Genomic DNA, 20800 nt, shown 5'->3' with positions numbered 1-20800 from the left:
AATGTATTCCTTTTTTCCCCTAATTTAGGCCAGGGACCTTTATTTTAATTTTTTGTGATGTTCCACTTGTAAAATATTTATTAAACTCAAGTACCCCTTTTTTAGATTCAGTAATTGAGGCGTCCGCATGATTATATTGTGGAGGGGGGCTTGGTTTTTGGAATTTTTTTGAAAAGAAATCCAAAAATTAAATTATTTGAAAAAACTCTAACAATTTATAATTTTTTCGAAAAAAAATCAAAAAAATCTTAGATATTCGCAAAAAATTTCAAAAATCCATGTTTATTCTTAAAAAAAATTCAAAATGAGAACCATTGTTCTAGACAATAAATTAACAATTATAATTGAAGGAATAATATATTTTTCTCTAATTATCCTACTTATATTGTCCTTAATCGATCCAAAAATCTACGAATTTGATAGGGAATTTCAGTTCATATTACTTTAAATCAATTTAAATATCTCTGTTTAACATGGGCATCAAGTAGTATTCAATGTAGATTTTAATTTTATTAGAATGTATTGGAAATTTGTCCATTTTAAGTAGTATAAATTTCAATTATCACCCCTTCAAATGACGTCTCCTTCAATTATGATGCAATTGATGACGTCAGAGAATTTTTTTGATAAATTAGCGTTTACTACCAATATTTGGAAAGTTATCCGTAACTACCGATAGATTTTCTATTTCCTATGTAACACCTATTTATAGTGGTAAGATTGAGAGAGTCAAACAATATCAGATCCTTCAAATAGGAGGACAATAATGGAAATGGGATATGATTGTCGTATAAACTTTATTTTATATTTAAATCATTCGCGGGCAAATAGAATATGTATAATTATGGATATACATATAAGTCTCTTGGCTTTCGTTACACTTTTGTTCCTATTCTAGTGGTTATTTTTATATTTTTGCATAAAAAAATGTGTATAAATAATCTTATTATTATAATAGAGTAAATTACGTACGTAGGTATAAAAAAGAGTACTAATCATACATAATATTAGATACGTAATGTAAATATATTTATATTCATGTGACGTAAAGACGAAAAAGAATCTCTCTTTCTTGCTTGTTTGTATCAGTCGATTGTTAAATTTATATTTTCTGAATAATCACAATTTCTTTTCTATAATAAATAATGATCTTAAGAGCATAGGAACTCTATAATGAGAAAAATGATGGGATCTCCAATTTGCTGAAAGTGCGAAAAGCAAAGAATGGCAGTGGCTAAGTTATCTCCATGGTTGATGTAGTCCTCAGAGTTCATCCATATTTCATCTTTTGCTGTGGAAGATTGAATCTAATGCGAGAGAGAGAGAGAGAGAGAAAAAGAAGAGTAAAGATTGAAACCATAATCATTATTCTAATTTTATGTTCACGGTTTATTTACATTTATATATATATATTTTTTTTTTTTCAAAGACTGTATTTGGAATTTGAGTTGGTTGGATTTTTTTTTTTTTTCATTTCAAAATGTTATGCTTATCTCACAAACCTGAAAGGCAATTTCAATAGCCACATTAAAGAAGGTAACAAAGAGGAAATACATGGAGAGGACCAGCTTATATTTTCGACGATGAGGATCCTCGGGTTGTATTTGTAGACGATGGATTAATTTGGAGCCCTTTGCAATGCATCCAACGGGCTCTGAATCCGCTAATAAGTCTGGTCTTGCACTTCCAGTGAGAGATGTGGATGTTCCTACTAAGAAAATGATCACTACGTATATAGATGATAGTTTTATTTACTTACCCCCATTGGCATTTAAATGTACAGCAGTACTTTTAAGCATCGCGGATTGCATGGAAGGACACTCATGAGGTATCCCTAAGCCCGTTCCATTCTCTCCGCAGGAGCATGGTACGGAGATATGACCAAAAAAGAGGTGTGACACCCGCTTTGATAGCTTGGTTTCAGGACGAAGTATAGTGGCAATCACGAGGATAGCTGGGAGGAAATGTCGAATAAGGATTCGAAATGACATGTAGAGAAAATAAAGAGGTCCCTCAATCCCCAAGAGACACATATCCTGCTCTACACCCAATGAGGATAAGGTGACTGTGTTGCGAATGAAGAGTTCAGGAAGAGCGTAGAGACCTGAAATGAGGAGAATGGCAAGGAGGAGCCATCGGCAATCCCGAAGGCGCTGTAGACAGGAATTAGTGGTTTTGACCATGACCATGCCAACAATTGAGACTAAAAGATAGGCTGAGAGCCCTGTGAGCCATGCGGAGAGCCAATGATAGACCTAGAAGGAAGGGAGAAAAAGAGTTGATTAGTTGAGATGAATTAATAAGTGAAAATGAATTCCTTTGTCGCTGCTCTTGCTTGCTAAAAAAGCATCAAAGGAATTTGATCTCAATTTCTAAATAACTAAGGAATTTGCCCTAAAAATGTTAATAAGGAGTAATGTATGTGATTCTCGTGCTTGTATGTACTTACATACAAGACAGGAGGAGGCTAAGAGCAGAAGCAGCAATATTCCAATGCATCAAGGAAATAAGAAATGAAAAGAACCTGACAAGTGAGGATGTGATAATTTAACATTGAATTTATGGATTATTATTTAGCACCTCTTTTTTTGCAACGTGACTCATTGCAATCCATGTATGTATGTATTGATTACACATTAACTTAATGATTTTTATGCCGTGTTGTTCCTTTTTTTCTTTGTCTATCTACAAACAAAAATATATATTCATTCTTGAACCCCTTTTTATTAAGTTACATCTGTATGTATGGAACATGCCGAAGCAATATCGTTTTAAATAAAGTTATGGGCATCGGAATTGTTATTTATTTATTTATCTATACTTTTTATTTTTAATCGTCATAAAACACCATTATTTATGGGCTTCAAAAATTGCCGAAAGACTCCAACTTTTACCTTCTTAATGAGGTCGTATTATTGAGGAGTGTATAATATCGGTATATGACACATAGATAGGTATGTAAATAAAGGCCACAGAGCCTGTCTGTAAAATATATCTTATGTACATTATTGAATGCACGTTAGAATATTTTATTATAAATCTTATAATGTTGGTATGTTCCTTTCATAAATAAAGGGGGTTAAGAAAGAGGTAGAAACTAAGCGGCAAATCAAAAAGTACTGGTCTATCCAATACTTTTTTCTGTCCCTTAGAGGTGTTGATATATACAATTCAAATGTTACTCAATAACTAGCTATACAACTTCCATCAACTAAACCATTGAATTAACAACGTCTGCGATAGAAAAACAAAGTTGCAAACGTCAATATATATATAGTAATGTTCTCTTTGTAGAATAATAAAAAGCGACATCTTGTGTGAGGAAAAGATTTCACGTACACGATGGATCTACTCCAGCTAACAATTGTTTTTTCCAAATCGATTCATAGCTTTGGATTGAAACAAAGATCGAGTCTCATATTCTCGATGGGGACTCGAGTATTACTTAAGTTTCATTAGGATGCGGTGTCAGACTTGAAATAGTTTCTAGCTCAAAGACTCTTGAGACGCACAAACATTTGAATTAATAAAGGATTGATGATGAATGAATCACCAGAGTTGTACGGGACTCGAACCCACGACTCTTCGGACAAATTCAGTCGCAATTCAAATATAATTGAACTGGAACTTTAGTGTCAAATCGTATTTACAGTTTAAAAAAAGGCAAGATCTGGCTCATTAAGCTTAAAGACTCTAGACCGGAATCAAATACGTAAAAAGAATGTATCTGAGTTAAAATCCATATCGTTCAACATTCATAGTTTTCCAGTAGAGGGTTTTATAATAAATAATTTTGTATATGTTTTAAAAGATGAATCTATGCCAATTAATCTGTCTAAAAGTTGTTTAGATACAGTGAAACCTACTGTATCTAAGAATCACTTTATACGGATATTCGTTTATTGAAGACATTTATGAAATTCCCAAAATTAGTTATAATAGAATATATAATTTATTCGGTATGACGGATTTCTTTTACAGAATACAAATTTTATCAGTCATTTGATGTTCAGTTGAAGTGGAGTCTAATTTACTTGTAACTAGTGTCTGGAAAAACTACGACTTTTGGAATACGGAGATGACTTTACTTTATCTCGAAATAAATCCAATTAAAGAAAATTTTTCGAGGCGATTGTCTTCATTGATGTACATATATTTCAAAATATAAGTGGACATTCAAATTAACAACTTCTTTTTATTGTTTTCCTCTTCTGAAGGATTTATTTTGATTAAAAAAATAGATTATTTTTTCATTAATAATAGAAATGCTGTGTGTGTCTATAAATAATTTCGATCAATGAAAAATTGTTCGTGTGATGGCAGAGACGAACTTAATTATTGACATTGTATGGAACAATAACATCAATTTCAGTAGAATATGTACATATGTATATCATACATCCCACACGAGTCCATACAATGGATGGAAGAAGCCATTCAAGAGGAGGACTCTTTAAATTTAACAATATGACAACTGACTCACTAAATATGTAATAATGATTTGAAACTCTCGTGGAAGAAAAGTGTCTACCGCTATTATTTATATGTATGTTTAGTTTTTCCCCTCATTTTTATATTTAAAGAAATGAAATATGAAGGTGTCCTACTATTTTTATAGGTCTATCGTCCTCTAGGGACGCATTCAAAAGGTGTGTGTATAGCTATAGAATTAATCTCTTGCTAGTCATTACCTAATTCTTTTTTTTTTTTTTTTGTATATTATATATTATTGTGAATAAATCTGAATAATCTTTAAGTGGACCGACTTACTTGACAAGATCCTGGAGCTCCTCCCCAAAGGAAATGAGAGCCCTCAATGATAAGAGAGCCGAGAATACTGAAAAATGTGACTGCCACATCGGAGGCTGTCAAACAGAGTATCAGAACCGCAAAGAGTCCATTCCCAAACTTGGTTCTTTTAAAGAGTATGACAGGGAGTGCAAAGAGATTCCCAAGGAGGGCTATCGTGAAAATGACTCCCAAAACTATGAGATTTTGTATTTTATACTCTGCTGGAGTAACTAAAATGGCCTCAAAGACACCACCATCATCCCCTTCATCTCCTAATAGGAAATATTCATCGTCATCCGAATAAGAGTCGTTGATAAAGGCTGATGATGATTCCCAAGGTGCACTTGAAGCCATGGTGCGGTAGTAGAAAATATATAATCTATATGTATTGTACAATAATTATCTATGTGGATGATAGATTATTAGGTCTCCTCTCTTGTTATTGAACATATGAATATATTTATTTGTACATCTGTACTTCTCAACTCATTTCAAACATTCTCAAAACTCAACTAATTCGACTCATTTCGAAAAAAAAATTATATTATTTTTTTTGAAAATTAAAAAAAAAATGTTATTCCTGCTCCCTCTTGAGTGTTTGCTTTAAATAATGAGCGCGCCCAAGACATAGACCACCTTAAATATTTTAAATATATACTATACACATATAAAACACATATTTACCCTCTGAAAAGAAATGTATGTATAGGAGGAGCTGACCCGCAAAAAAGGAAAAGTCTATACTACATATATGAAATAATAATAATCTTGAACAATCATTTTATATAAAGTTATAGGCAGTGATATTAATATCTTTTAAAAAAATGAAGGTTTCTTAAAAATTAAAAACAGTGCCGTGGAAAATAATTCCATTCTATCTATGCGTTTTAGCTTTTTATTTGATTATTAGAAACAAGTGGATATTTACTATTATACCTCTTCTCAACCTTCCCTCATTCAAAAGAAGAAAGAAAAAAGGGCCAAAATTAGTTGTTAATCAGCCAATCTTTACCAAAGGTTTTCATGGAATAGCTGATAATTATTGTTGATGGATTCTTAGCAATAGTTCATTGCTCTGCTACGGGAGATGCATTAAAGGCCGGGTCCCACCAAAACGATGCTTGTCATCTTTTCCTAACTGAAATATGAATATAAACATAATTTAAACTTTATTCTACAACACTTGAAGACTTTAGACTACATTTTAAATTATTGTGCTTCACAATCACTTAGATTTTTTATGCGCCAACATAAAAATAAAGTAAAATTAAAGGAAGATATAATGGCTTTGGTCCCTCCTAGAATTTGAAATGTACATTTTTTGATATAGGATTGGACAATCAGAGTTCAACCAATCAACGCTCAGATCACTACTAAGGGACAAAAGTAGTATAAAATCTACAGCTGACCTAAGAGTAAAGTTTAAACTTTCATATCAATTGTGTAATAATGAATGATGCAGAATGAATCAGTCATTTTTTTATGATGAAATAAATAACTCAGCCTTAATTATTTAGATACTTATGAAGAGTGAACAAAATGAGGAAAAGCTTGTTTCAAATAAATATATTAATTATATACATATGTAAGTAAAAAGTCAATGGAAAACGCTGTAAAGAATGGATAATTAAGTTTAAATACATAGGATACAAAAGTCTTTTCAACAAGGTGTGCAACGCTTTTCTTAACCCTCGTTATGTATCTACATATTTCCCCCCACTTTAGACACTTTGAAGGGGTGTGAAAGAAATCTTATCGACAAATGATGAGGCTAATGAAATATTACATTGCGTGCAAAGAAACAAAAAGGTCTCCTTGTATATTTTTTAATGACTGCATGTTCTAGAATGTGGAATTTTTGGGCTTTCATTTTTTCCCATAGCACTATGATCTTTTCTGCTGAGAATATTCAGTTCTTTAGCAAAGTTTTATCCCTCTGAGACCATTTTAAGTATCACACAGGTCATTTTAATTTTTTTGAATTGGAATTTTTGTGCCAAAATTGGCCATTTTTATTTGAGACGGTACAAGAGGCTTAAAAATGAGAAGGCTAAAATTTTGCCAAGGTCAAATTTTCCTTTATTCCCAGTAGAAAATATTTTTGTACAGGGGAGGGGGGTATATCAACCCAATAATGGGACAGCCTCCATAGTATTAATGGGACGATTAATCGGAGAACAGGTTGCTTATTCTGGAATCGGATCCGGTCTCGGGAAAATAATGTTAAGTTTTGCATTTTTATGCATTTTTATTTATTACTTTTCAAAGTTATGAAAAAAAAAATGAAATATAAGCTTAACCAAAAGAAGTATATGAATTTTAGATTTTTATTTCTCGAAAAATGAGAAGAAAAAAATTGAGCACACGCTAAACGTGAACAAATGTATTATACACGGTCGGTGCAGCAATTGTTATTTTAGGGAATAGGTTTTGTAAATACAATGCATATTATCATAGAATCTAGGAAAACTTGCCTTCTAAAAATTTGCGTTGGGAAAGTTTGCCGTGAAAAAGTTCACATTGCAGAAGAATTGCCTTCCTTTGTTGAATGTTCATAGTATTTACATTAAATGATTTATTTTATCGATTGTAATTCCTAGAAATGTATAGCAAAATTGTATATTTTGACTAATATTTAAAATATGCAAGAATTGGCACGGGAGTTTTTAGAAGAATCGCATCGGCATCAGGAATTTTTGGTAGATTTGCTTCGAAGTCGGTACTTTTTTAAATCTTTCCAACACTACCACATCATATGTACGTAATGGTTCATGTCTGAAAATCCAAGATCGGTCTAAGACCGATATAATTCTAACTAACTCGTTCAATCTTCAGTCTTGTATCAAAATTAGGTACACAAATAATTGGATTTTATCCTTTTCAAGTCATTTTATAGGGAAATAAATTTTAGTTCATTATTTTGATTACAGTCCAGCCTCTGAACTCTGGTCTGGATCAAAATTTCAGTCCAGATTTTGTCTTGACTGATTTTGTAGTAAAATTAGATATACAAAAAAAATTGGATGTGATTTGGTCCACTTTCTTTTTTTTAGGAAAGGAAAACTCTGTCAACGATTTTAATTACAGTCCACGGTCTGAATTTTTGTATGGATCAAAATATTAGTCATTTTTGGTCTGGACTGGTCTCGTAATAAATATAATATATAATATAGTTTCTATTTTAATTACAGTCCACGCTTTGAACTTTGGTTTTGATCAAAATATCAGTCCAGATTTGGTCTGGACCAGTCTTGTAGTAAATTAGATACACAAAAATTGGGTTTGATTCGGTCCACGTCCTATTTTCTCAAACAATTTTAATTAGAGTCCACCGTCACATTCTCAGACCTACTCTCACCCCTATTTTTACGTACGTGTATCTTCTGAGCGTATTTTTTAGTTTTATTATTTTCTTCACCTTGTAATCATTTTTTGTAATGAAAAATGATTAAGGAAAAAAAAATTCACATCAATTTGTCGAAGCACGTACAGACTTATTTTATATATACATTTTTTTTTTTTTCTTAAAAAAGCTGAAAGAAATTGAATTCAAAATACGGTAAATAATACAATCATGACTGCTTTTCCTAAGCAGTAAGTAGTGCCTTCTTCCCCTTTCAGTACTAAGGTAGGCACTTTTATTACTCCTTTGATTATTAATTGTGGAGGCGTTAGAAGGAGTACGTTACATTTAATACTTCTTCTTCCTCTTCCCCCTCCTCTAATACAATTAAGGAGCATCATCAACCTTGCTGGGATGACGTCATAATTTTCTGCATTCATGATGTATTTTATATGATAAAAAAGTTATGTGTCTTGGAAAGTAAATTAATTCTAAGTATGTAAGGTTGACAATCTAATGAGATATTATTTTTTTCTCTTTATGAAAAAATATTTATATCTAAATGGTGCCTTAATGAGGCACTCTACTAGAAAAGGTTTTTATTTTTTTGCAAAGACATTCATAATGAACCATGCGATTTGCAGTTGTTGTTGTTAAACGTTCTACCCAGGACTGGTTTAAGCATGAATGGGATATGAGGAAAATATAAATGCATTTTTCTTTCTTTTCATTTTTAAAATTTGATTTTCTTTAAAATAATTTCACTTTTTTAGAAATTAAAATTTAATTCACCTTTTTGTTTTTACAATAAAAAAAAATATCGACTGGTCTTTTTAGATACATGAAAGCGCAGCTGTCATCAAATAACCATTTCTAGAGAACAATTTTTACTTACTTTTTAAAAGTACCCTGTTTTTAGAAAACAATTTTTATTTCATTTTTTAGAAAATAATTTTGAATTACTTTGAAAAAATGGTATTTGTATAGAAAATAATTTTGAATTACTTTTGAAAAATGGTTATTGCTTAGAAAATAATTTCTATTTAATTTTTTTAAATTATCTGTTTTTGGAAAAAAAAATTTATTACCTTTTTTAAAACGACCTTTTTTGGAAAAAAAAATATTTACTTATTTGAAATGGTCTTTTTTGAAAAGCACATTTTATTTTATTTTTAGAAATGACCTTTTTTGAAAAACAATTTTTCTTTTCTTTTTTAAAATGACCTTTTTATAGGAACCAATTCTTATTTACTTTTTTTATATGACCTGTTTTTGGGAAAACAAAATTATTTTCTATTTTACATTGACATTTTTATAGAAAACAAATTTTTATTTACTTTTTAATATAAGTTTTTATTTACTCCTTTCAAATGACCTTCTTTTAGAAAAAATTTGATTTATTTTTTTAAATGAACTTTTTATAGAAAATAATGTTTATTTCCTTTGTTTTAGAAAAAATTATTATTTATTTTATTATTATTAAAGTAATGACCTTTGTCAAGTGAAGGGACTGGGGCAAGTGCCCTCTATACTCCTCCTAAGACCCACCCTGGTACAAAAATAATATATTTATATTATATATCTTACTAATAGATTGTGCATATATAATTGCAGTTCCCCCTGATGCTCCGCGACTAACTGGACCGAGAGGAAAGGACGTAAATGGGGCCATAGCAGGTCCCTACAATCAAGGAGATGAACTACAATTGATCTGTGATGTTGTTGGGGGTACGTATTAGGGCACCAACCAGAAAAAAATAAAAGTGTGTTTTTCCCAGGCTCTCGACATTAAAAAAATAATAATTCACTTAATCATTCTTAATTTTTTTTTATTTAATCCTGGCAATCGATGTAACCACAAAAATTAAGACTGATTAAATCAATGCTATAATATTAAAATGTTACATATGACCATATTTTAAAAATTCAGTTAGCTCTACTTTGATTGTATTCTTGTTCAGCTTTTTTTTCTTTTTTTTATATATATGATGTAAAAAGTATTTTTTAATCACTCTAATTATTCAGGCTTTTATCACCGTAATAACGTTCTTTCTTGTTTATCAAAAAACAAACTTTTTCTGCCTCTCCAAAACAATTTTGAAATGAAACAATAGCACATTTTTAATATAAGGCAGTAAAATCTATTTAATAATTTTCTGAAAATATTTTTTTAAATAATTTATTGTTATGGAAAAATGAAAACTTCTGTTAAATCACAGACATGGATATAAAGGTCATCTAATTGTAGAATCCTCTCGTATTCCTCCTTTATTCATTTTTTTTTTTCAATCCTAATAATCAATCTAGTTACCCAACTGCTTAATTTAAGAAATGCAACATCTTTCTCAAATGTTATAATTGGTATTTTTTTTTATAAATATATTTTATTTAAAGAAATTGTTATACATTCTTAGCAGATGATTAGTTATGAGGATAAGAAAAGTTATATTGTGGCTAGAGTGGCTATATTTGGGTTTTAAGGAATTATTTGACAAATAAAAAATTGTTATACTCCCCAAAAAATACATATCTAGCGAGCCACAATTTCCTGATTGCTTACCTTTTTCTTTTAGGTCGTCCACGTCCATCCGTTACCTGGTGGATGAACGGGAAGCTTATTGATGCAACCTTTGAAATTGAGCATCGACGTGAGTCTGTCGTCAACAAACTTCGATACATCACAGTTACCCGAGAAATGGACAATGCTCTCTTTGAGTGCCGAGCCTCTAATAACAACGTGACTCAAGCCCTTTCTCGAAGAATTCGTATTGAAATCAATCGTAAGTGAGGGATTTTTGATTTTTCTTTTCTAGCTGTGAATTGAGGGGATTTGTATCCCTTTTGTATGTATTTATTTTTATTTATTTAACATTATCATTGTTGTCCAAATTCTCTTGAGATATAAATTTGATTTAAGCTGATTGCAAAAGATGTTCTTAAATCTCTATTTATAGACATTCCATCTCTTCATTTTTGTATCACATATTACTACTGTGTGATTACACAAAGCGAGGGAATATTATTGAGAGGGGGAAATTCTGTTGGGGAACATGTGTGTCCTTTCCTTCCCAACTAATCACCATCTACTACGATTATTCTCTTTTCTTAAAGTGAAGTCATCCATACAGCGTTTATATTTGTATTTTTTTGACAAAATCTTTTCGTGTTATAATTTTTTTTATCCTTTACATATATGTCTGTAAGATGTAGTTTATATTTAATATTGATAAATCAAAGTACAAAAGAAATAAGCGAGTATATGTACAGAAAGGTGTATAAATAAATGTGAACATCATATACAAAAACACAGGGTGTGAAGTAGAGTTGCACATTCTAAGCACTTTGTGTATATTTAAAAACAAGAACCCGATAATGACCATTTGAAGAATGTTTGGGAGGAGAGATGCTTAGCTGTCATGACGTTGCATAAATTGGGTTAGTTAAACGCAGCTATGGGAAGAAGAAAAAAAAACCGCAAAACCCTCTTTATATGTAGCATGGACATTAAAAGGTATTCCAATGTCAATCTTCTATTTGACTCTGAGCTTACCCTTATACTTATAATTAGTAATGCAAATCGTATGTATTTTGGACATGTTAAAAAAAAGAATCATTGTAACCCTGACAATTTGAAGAATCTTTTGGAGGAGAATAGTTAAACTGCCGTAACGTTTCATTAGATCAGCTACAAGTTGTGACGAGGAAGGAGGATGAGAAGGAAACAAACAGGGGTTTGGCCAGAATTACTCGAATATCGATCCCCAATTCTACTCAGAGTCCAACAAGGACTTACAAATATAACTCAGCGACAAATCCTGAAGGGGTTACTCTCCTTCTTGTATGATCAAATACAAATATTCATTCAGTTTTTGAAGATATTTTGAATGTTATAGAAAAGGAAGTTTGCTACTCAGAAGTTAAATAATAATAACAACAGCTGAGAAAATTCATTCTTCAGATTACCAATTCCAAAAAACGGGCGAGCTCAAAAAGACACTGAATTAACATCACTACTTATGATTACACTTCAGCAAAATCATTGTTGCTACACTCAGTCTATCATAACTGCACGTACAATTTATACCTGTATGTAATCTCCTTGAAAATAAAAATAAAAACACAATAAAAATGAAACATCTTTCGAAGATAAAAAACTATACTCCAGCTGTCAATTACAACAAATCTCGCGGACTAGAAAATACTTAGAATTCACAATTCAAATGATTTTTTAATGACACTCAAAATTGAACTCAAATGATAATCTGTTCCTGTAAGTGTTTCTCATTTCTTGGGAAATTGTCATTGAACGGGTTTCTAGGATCCCGTTATTAAAGATTCAATACTGTAAAATTTAAGCTTTTTTGCAATATTTTAAGACGAAAGAACAAATTTTAGAATATACTTTTTTGAATTCCTTAACACAATCCAATCCGCAAAAAAAAAGTTTTTGTCTTGATTCCTAGTCCTTATTTCTGAATTATGTGTATCAAACCTACATTATATTATGTTCCTGTATATATCAATATACAGGACTCGAATATGAAATCTACGCACTCTTTAGGTTGCACTGGAACCAAATGTCGTCGTGATATATATTTTTTAAATCCCGTGTAATATAAAGACAAGTCGCATTCATTGAGTCTAATTTCGTCACATTGAAGAACTATACTGGAGGAGCAGCCGCAGATTTAGTTTACAGAGGAGGAATGGAGATGCACTTTAGTCATGGGTATACCAAAAATTAACGGCAAATGATAGAAAAGACTGTGATCTCCTGAATCGATCATTTGGCCAAGGGCCACCCCTGGATGTGGCAACAGGACTCTACACTCTTCCATTGTCCAACAAGTATCTTGCCTGGCTTGAGAAAAACTATTATAGCCTCGTGATCAAGGACCAGTGCCCCCTCAGTACCCCCAATCTATATCTGATGAATTATTTTGCCTGGTTCTACCCTGAGGCACGCACTTATAGACGCCCTCACACAACTAAGTAAAGTATGTTGGCTGCCATCAAGGAGCATTTTGCATCTATGCCAAGGACCTCGTCATCAAGACCCCATCCCGCTTCAGAGGCCAGAATTAAGGCTGAAGGCGAATATATCGAGTAAGCCTCAAGATGCATGACCGAAAATGACTTTGTTTTTTATTTGACATAAAAATAAAAAGAATACAGATTTATGTTTTTTTTCATAGATACGTGAGAAGGTGCGGATTTCATCTTCGAGTCCTGTATAAAATCTATGTTACTGTATCTAGGGGGCATAGTAAGAACAAAAAAGTATTAGGAACGTATAAAATTGTTTCTGTGTCATCATTCAAATTATTTTGGTATGTCGTAGGACAGCATTGATTATTGATTGAGTTATTTATTATCAAATGAAGCTTTTATTTAAAATATTTTAATGCGGGATGTTCTGTAGGAAAAAATATTTATGGTAATTTTTGGTAAATGAAAAAACTTCGGAAAACAGGATCTAGAAAAATCCTATTCTGTGTTGTAAGTACAAGTTTGTCTGCATTTTGATGCTTACAACAATTTATACTTACAAACTCTTGATAGTTGCCTGAACATTTTTTTAAACTAACAAGTTAAATAATATCTACTTATGTTAATATGTATTTAGTTATGATGAGATGATTAAAAGAGCACAAGGGAACGCTTTTTTTTCGTACTTCTTTTACAATCAAAAAATCTTCTTAAGGGAATCACTTCCATAGAAAGTTGCATTAAACTTGCAGTTTTATATATATACAGGGTGTAACAATGATACCCAGGGCTTCAGATTTACGAAATCTACTGACATATATGATGAAGAAATTGTGCAATGTTTTTTTTGTGAACAATTCATATAAAAGTTTCTTTTAGTAGCCAAAACACAGTCATGGAGTCAACAACCGAAGATTTCTAGCCCATAATATTTTTAGAGGTAGAACGTATGTGCACTGCTGGGATGAATTTGGTGAGCATCGATCTGAATATTAGCAATTTGTCAAATGTTACAACTGTCCTCTTGGCAAGGGACGATTAGAACAGTTATCAACACAAAATTGCGTTATAAATCAAGAAAATTAGACTAAATAATATTTTTTTGAGGAACAGATTGCTAGACCTTTCAAGGAGTTGAATTATTAACTTTCAATATATGATAGTAGATTAAAAACGAGGAATTTGAGGAGTTTGATTGATCGGATAAATGTACTCTCAAAAACTTCTTCAGAGTCTATTCCAGGTTTTTAAAAAACATGTTTGATGGATGTTAAGTCTAACTTAAAAAATAATAATGAGGAATAAATAAAGCAATGCAAATACACAGACGTGTTGTAACAGTCCCCTTTGTACAGAGCCTTATAATGTTCAAATTTAGCAAAAAATTAAGTGTTCAAATGATATCAGTTACAGGGAAAACAATGAAAAAATAATTCCATACTGGTAAAAATAATGTTTCTTAATAAACTATTTTACCCCTCAAAATCTCTTTTATTCGATATCTGGAAGAAAAGTTGATAATTATTAGTTTCTTAACATATGGGATGAAGATTATTGTGATATTAGTTACTGCTGCAATTGTTCCGTGTTTCAACTACCGCCGGTAGTCTAAATGAGTTTTTCCTCTGAATATTTTCCCTTGTTTTATTCAATAGTAGTGTAAATTTTGAGACGGTAGCGATTGTGATGCTCGAGAAGAAGTGAATATTGCAACTATAGTGTTTTACATCTGTATCCAAGCTTCCCTACATATTATATAATCCGTAAATGATAGTTCACTTGTATTTAAAGTGTATAAATGCATTTAAGGGAAGAAGAAGCAGCATTGACCCACATTTTTCTTCATGCTTTGATTCTTTCCATACAATGATTCATTTGGGAACAAGGAGTGAATGAATAATAAGGCTATTAATACATTTAAATTATGTAGGTAAACAAATCTACATAAGTAATTAAGATTATTGGTTTGGTAACCCACTCGGAATTTACATTTGAAGGAAAAAAATATATCTCTATAAATACATTACCAGGTGGTTCATTGAAGTCTGAACACTTACTAATTCAATATTTAATTCAGGTTGAGTCATTTAAATTAATTTATATTTCCATATATTAAAGCATACAAAATTAGTTGGAAAACAAAACAAATCTAAGCTCTCTAACATACGTACAAGTCGAGAACAGGACACTTTAACCTTGTCGACTAATTTCCATTCGCGCACTCAAACGTATCCAGGGCCCCCGTCTACGCCGTCAGCAAGTCCAAAACGTTTAACAGGAAGAAGGGCTCAGTGAAAAAGGCCAAAATATCCCCGTGTAACAAAAGAAAACAGTCTAGGCTAATCCCATCAAGTTAATGAGGGCTCACGCAGTAGATCCTTGCGTTTCACAACAAACTGTCAAGAAAGCTATCAAAAAAGTGGGTGGAAAGAATCTAGTGAGGGTGGAGAGGCCACTTTTGACACCAACAATGAAATAAATCCATCTCCTCCGTTGCAAGACTCTATTGAATGTGTCTTTTCAATTATTTTGAACTCTTTTTGACACTTTCAGCACCCTTAAAGCCCAGATGCTAACCCACTCGACTACATCTGCAATGGGTGCCAGGCCTTCTGTGGCCTCCTAGAAGGCATGATTGCCCCTAAGAGAGGATACATTAATAATTAAGAAAGCTCAGACACACATCCATTTATAGTATTAAGTTTATTAAAAATATTTTTTTAATTAATAAATTATATTTTGTTGAATTTTAAAATTCAAAGTGTTCTGTTTTTCATATAGTTATTCATATATGATAATTCATTAAATATTTGTGGGAGAACTAATCAAAATACAAAATCCATTTAAGGAGCATACAAACTTTTAAAAAACGAAAGGTTAATTGAATAAAGAATGTGCTCGCACAGGAACATCAAAGACGACTGGTTATCGATATACTTTATGCCCAAGTGCCCTTTCCCCCCCCCAAAAAAAAAAAAAATAATAATAATAAAATAAATAAAAATGGCAATAATATCATCCATTGTTGGCATATGTCTGTGTATCAAATTAACAAGGGGATTAGTATTGATCCGGACAATATTATAAACTGGTCACCAGATTCAGGTCAGGAGAAGATGGCTTGTTTAGAGGAAGCAATTTTGAACATAAGCGTAAGTTCCTTTCTATGTCAAATGACAAGGGTTTAGAAGTTGTCCCTGTCATCCATGGCAAAGTTTCTGACCTCATATTGAGGCCGTTGTAGAGACCAATGACAATTACTCGTATATACAATTACTAAATAAGTGTATATTCCTTCATAATTTTTGTTAAAAAAATCTTCCATTCCGTGATTTTTAATAGCAAATATTTAATAAACTTTAGAAAATGGGACATATTGCATTTTTTCCCTGCCCACTCACTCAGTAGTCTACCGGATGATTTTTTTTTCCTATGATTTTTCTGCCGATTCGACAACTAGGTTTTAATTTCATGTCGAACAATTGGGTTGTACTTCATACGGGGATCAAAATTTGAGACTCCACTCTACATAAATAGATAAACATATCGTAATTGGTGATATACCTGTGTATATTTGACTTTAATTGCTTCTTTTTTTAAAAAGAAAAGATGTGATACGTATCACACCGTGAGAGAGAGTGAGATAGTCTGAGAAATCGTATTAAATATCCATTAGATTCAAATGATATGTGTCATTTGATATTTGCTCAACATACATAGAGTCATTTTAAATGCCAAAGGCTCACTCCATCTGTCAAATCTTTAAATATTTACATGTAGATAACGTCAGACAAGAAGAAAACAAATGCACGTTATTCTGCTTGCCTCCTTCTTTAATTTTGAATAAGAAGAAAATTAAATAACTTATCTCAATCTTGATTTTTCATTACTTTTATCATTACAAGAATAAATTCTTTCATTTAAAAATACAATGCAAAATCTAATTTGAACACTAATATAAATGATGTGTATATTTTAACTCAAAATTAGCTAATCTTTGTCATAAATTACCATTTTATTTGAAAGCCAAATATAATTATATATAAGTGTAAGTCCATTCAAATTTACTAATTATGTATTTTGAAGCTCAATTTTTAAACAAAAAAACGCCCAGAAAACAAAAACAATAGACCTATTTAAACATCTCATAGAAGTAAATACGTTGATTAACAATTATTATTACTATAAGATATTTCGTATCTTTTTCCTCTAAAATAAAATTAGAAATAATTAGATTTATTACCCCAAGTTAGCTAACGATTCATTGATGCAGCTGGTAGTTTTGAACGTACAAAATAACTTTTTTAATTTTTCAGAAGAGTAGGAAACCAATTATACAAATAAATATATCATATAATATTAAAGATGTGGCGGTCCCAAAATTTTGACTTACCCTTCAAAACGTTTTTATGTGACGTCATCATACACAGGGTGTAACAACAAAGTTCTGCACTTTAGATGTACGGCATATATGATGAAAAAATTGTGCAATACTTTTTTTGTAGTGAATTACACATATAACCATTTCAATTAGTAGCTAAACACTGCCATAGAGTCAACAACAGAAGATTTTTACCCTATAACAATTTTAAATGCAGAACGCAAGAGTGCTCTTGTGATGATTCTGGTGAATAACGATCTGGATATTAGCAATCCTGAGGTCTCCAAGATAGCAGGGATCAACAGGGAAAGGTCTGTAAATTTGAGAAAGGTCCTGATGGATATCAATGCTCATCAAAAGGCAGAGGTTGCAGGAATATCGCCCAGAACAAAGAACTCGTCAGCAAGGTGCAAGAGATTATTGATGCTAACCCAAGACGGTATTTTCTTGTCAGGGACGGTTGCAAAAGTTAAAATATCAAAAAGGTGTGGCAGAGTTGTGGTAGCTCCTGTTGGAGACCAAGGATCTCAGAGAGTTACCACAAGGAAGGATGTGTCAGGAGTATCGTCCAGGATTCCGTGATCTGAATTTGATGGATAATTTTGTTTGAACCTACCTTCAGTCAAAGGTCAACAGAGGTCCTCACACCCTCTAATCGACTCCATCGTCCTGAAATGCAAGAATTTTGATCGGGTTTTAGTGTACAAGGCTTGTGCACAGCTCAGAATACGAATTGAGGGCGTTATTGAGACCAAATTAGGCTACATTGAGTTAGATATACTCTCAATTGTTGTATCTGCTGCTCAGTTTTTTTTTTGTTTTTTTTGAATAAATCTTAATGAATGACCATTTTATGTGCATTTAATATAGATTGATCGAAAGGGTTGGATTTTGTTGATATACCCTATCTTTCAGCCAGTGACGTCATCATCAGTCAATATTCACCAACTTTTAATTATGGCTAAATGAAGAATAATGATAAACTTATCTAACAGATGAAGGATACTTAAGGTTTTACTGAGCTCATTAAAATGGCAAATTAAAGTACTTTAATATATTATTAGTGGAATTGATGCCTTCTAGAGGGTGCTTTAAAATTTGGGACTTATTGATCAAAAGAACAATTTTAAATCCTATATTAAGGACCGATATAACTCTTAATAGAACAATAGAGGAGCAATTGCAAGGCCCCTATCTCATGTTCTTATTACACCGCTTATCAAACTTTTTCATTTCACTTTTTCAAAGCATTTGTACTACATTTACTAACTATTTCAATTTATAGACATTTTTTTAACTTGCCTGGGTTTTTATAAATGAAGAGACTTCTTGAATTCCCCCCCTCCCCTGTGGAACGTTCCCCAAATTTTGAGAAACACTAAATTATTCTATTGTCAAGTAATAAAATCCTTCTTTTTTTCAGTCAATCCTATCATGGTGGAAGTGATTCGCAAACCAGAGTTCTTTCGAGCTGACGAAAATTATGAGTTAGTTTGTATATCACGAGGATCCAAGCCCGCCGCCGTTATTACTTGGTCTAAAAATAATCGGCAAATTGAGGAAAACTTTATTGATGTAAGTTCTTTATATTTACTAATTGATTTTATTCATTTATTTACTGTTTGAAAATATTAAAATACACGGATTATGAAAAAATGAAGGTCTGCAGATCATCAAAGTATTTGATGACTTTTAAGTAAGGAAAAAATTCTATGAAAAAAGACCTTTCATTAATTTCCAGTCTAAATTATCATTTGTTTTGGAGATTTACAATTGTATTGAAGTAAACGAAAAAAATATATATAGAGGCGACATGTTGAAAAATATTTTGATCTAGATTAAGCTGTTAAATAGAGACGTCCGCAGGGGGTAGACCGGAAGGGACCATAATGAAAATTTTTGTCATTTCTAAGAAAAAAAAATTTATGTGAAAAAAAAAATCAATGGATTTTTTTTTTTTCAAAAAACTCATAAAAACCAAGCTTCAAAATATAATCGTGTAGACGTCCTTGTAATGGAGAAGGATGTTGTAGAGAAGATAAAAAGAAAGCTCATATCTGGGAAAGAGAAGACAGTCACAGTATTAACAAGTTAATACTGCCAATAGGGAAATAATTTTTTCTTCCTTTTGGGTTATTGTTTTAGCCAATCATTCAACCAATTACATTAACTCAGCCGATAAACAATACAATGAGCATGGTTAAAGTTGAATAGTTTGAACTTGTTTTTCAAACCAAGGAACTCCCTTCCTATCTATTTTTATAGCAGTTGAACTATTTTACTGTGCTGTTTATTCAAAAAGACCACTCACAATTCCAAATTCCCTTAAAAAATAACTTATTGCCTCCATATATTTCTTTCCCTATGAATTGTCCTTTCAAAAGATTAAGTATAGAGCGTTTTTACATGAGGGCAGCATTGTTCATACTGCTATATTGAGTGCCTAAACAACAAAGTTTTACAACATTGAAAACCCTTAATTCATTCATATAAAAGGAAATAGTTATATATTGCAGGTCAAAAATGATACCAACAAATAAAAGGAATTAAGTAACACCGCCTATTGACATTATTCCCCTCTAATGCCTAGTATCTATTAAAAATATTGATTTACATCGTTATTTACTCTTTTTTTCCATATTGCGGATAAAAATTAACTATAACAATGTAAAGAATAAGATTATTTTTTCCTAATTTTTATCTTACTTTTTTTTTCTCAAGATGGCGTCTCTTCAATTATGATGCAATTTATGATATCTGTAAAAATACTTAATAAATTTTCAAGGGGTTTCCTCTAATTGTATTAACATTATGAAGGAAAATTATGAAGGCCTTACTAAAACATTATTACTGCCCGCGTATATATTTGGACAGGAGTAAGTGAGCTTCTACAAAGTATTTCAGTCTCAGAAACAGCATTTATTTTGTCTCGTTTGGTCCTATTACGTCTCATTGATTTTTTTTTTTAATCAAACGAAACATTCAATATAATTGTTTCGGTTTCGTCGTATAACAACATTCGTTGAGGAATACATTTTGTCTAGTCATAGAGGACGAAATTAACATAATTGCTATTTTTTTTTAGATGATTAAGATAATTTAATGGAGGGAAGACGTCTATTTGACGATTTGATAAAAATATTTGAATTGTTTTTCTATTATGAAATGATAAACGTGTCATTGAAAATTTGAAGCCAAGTTCCTAATCTAATGATATTTACGAGCTGACTTTTGACATCCATATCCCTTATAATATAAACTGCCAGTAATATGTTTACTTCTTCTTCCTTTTGAGC

General features: G+C 31.5%; 2 protein-coding genes across 6 annotated transcripts in view; one reads left to right on the top strand and one right to left on the bottom strand.

The window, feature by feature from the left end:
* The window catches only part of LOC121117912 (neural cell adhesion molecule 2), a 236131-nt gene that overhangs the window by 171190 nt on the left and 44141 nt on the right, over positions 1-20800 (top strand). For all 4 annotated transcript variants that reach the window (XM_071888648.1, XM_071888649.1, XM_071888647.1 and 1 more), the window contains 3 exons: positions 9749-9862; positions 10708-10914; positions 18928-19079. In XM_071888648.1, coding sequence (XP_071744749.1) covers positions 9749-9862; positions 10708-10914; positions 18928-19079 — 473 coding nt within the window. The remainder of the gene's footprint in view (positions 1-9748; positions 9863-10707; positions 10915-18927; positions 19080-20800) is intronic.
* Positions 781-5320, bottom strand: LOC121117913 (uncharacterized). 2 transcript variants are annotated; one of them, XM_040712443.2, is made up of 4 exons: positions 4771-5320; positions 1760-2255; positions 1503-1708; positions 781-1307 (listed from the first exon to the last, which is right to left on the bottom strand). In XM_040712443.2, the coding sequence occupies exons 1-4, from the start codon at positions 5143-5145 to the stop codon at positions 1152-1154; spliced, it is 1233 nt and encodes a 410-aa protein (XP_040568377.1). In that variant the 5' UTR covers positions 5146-5320; the 3' UTR covers positions 781-1151. The 2 variants fall into 2 exon arrangements, with proteins under 2 accessions (XP_040568377.1, XP_040568376.1); XM_040712442.2 differs by having other exon boundaries at positions 1503-1711; positions 4771-5305.

The sequence above is a fragment of the Lepeophtheirus salmonis genome, chromosome 5 (genome assembly GCF_016086655.4).
Source record: "Lepeophtheirus salmonis chromosome 5, UVic_Lsal_1.4, whole genome shotgun sequence".
Taxonomy (NCBI): Eukaryota; Metazoa; Arthropoda; class Copepoda; order Siphonostomatoida; family Caligidae; genus Lepeophtheirus; species Lepeophtheirus salmonis.
The sequence above is the reverse complement of the archived record's forward strand: the minus strand, read 5'-3'. Positions and strand labels throughout refer to the sequence as shown.

What these genes read in the sequence shown, in the direction of transcription:
- LOC121117913 (XM_040712442.2), bottom strand. Translation starts at nt 5,145, where the DNA reads ATGGCTTCAAGTGCACCTTGGGAATCATCATCAGCCTTTATCAACGAC. An exon ending in GAGCTCCAGGATCTTGTCAA is followed by an intron (nt 2,256 to 4,770) that starts GTAAGTCGGTCC and finishes CCTTCCTTCTAG; the next exon opens with GTCTATCATTGGCTCTCCGC. An exon ending in CTATTGAAATTGCCTTTCAG is followed by an intron (nt 1,308 to 1,502) that starts GTTTGTGAGATA and finishes CTCTCGCATTAG; the next exon opens with ATTCAATCTTCCACAGCAAA.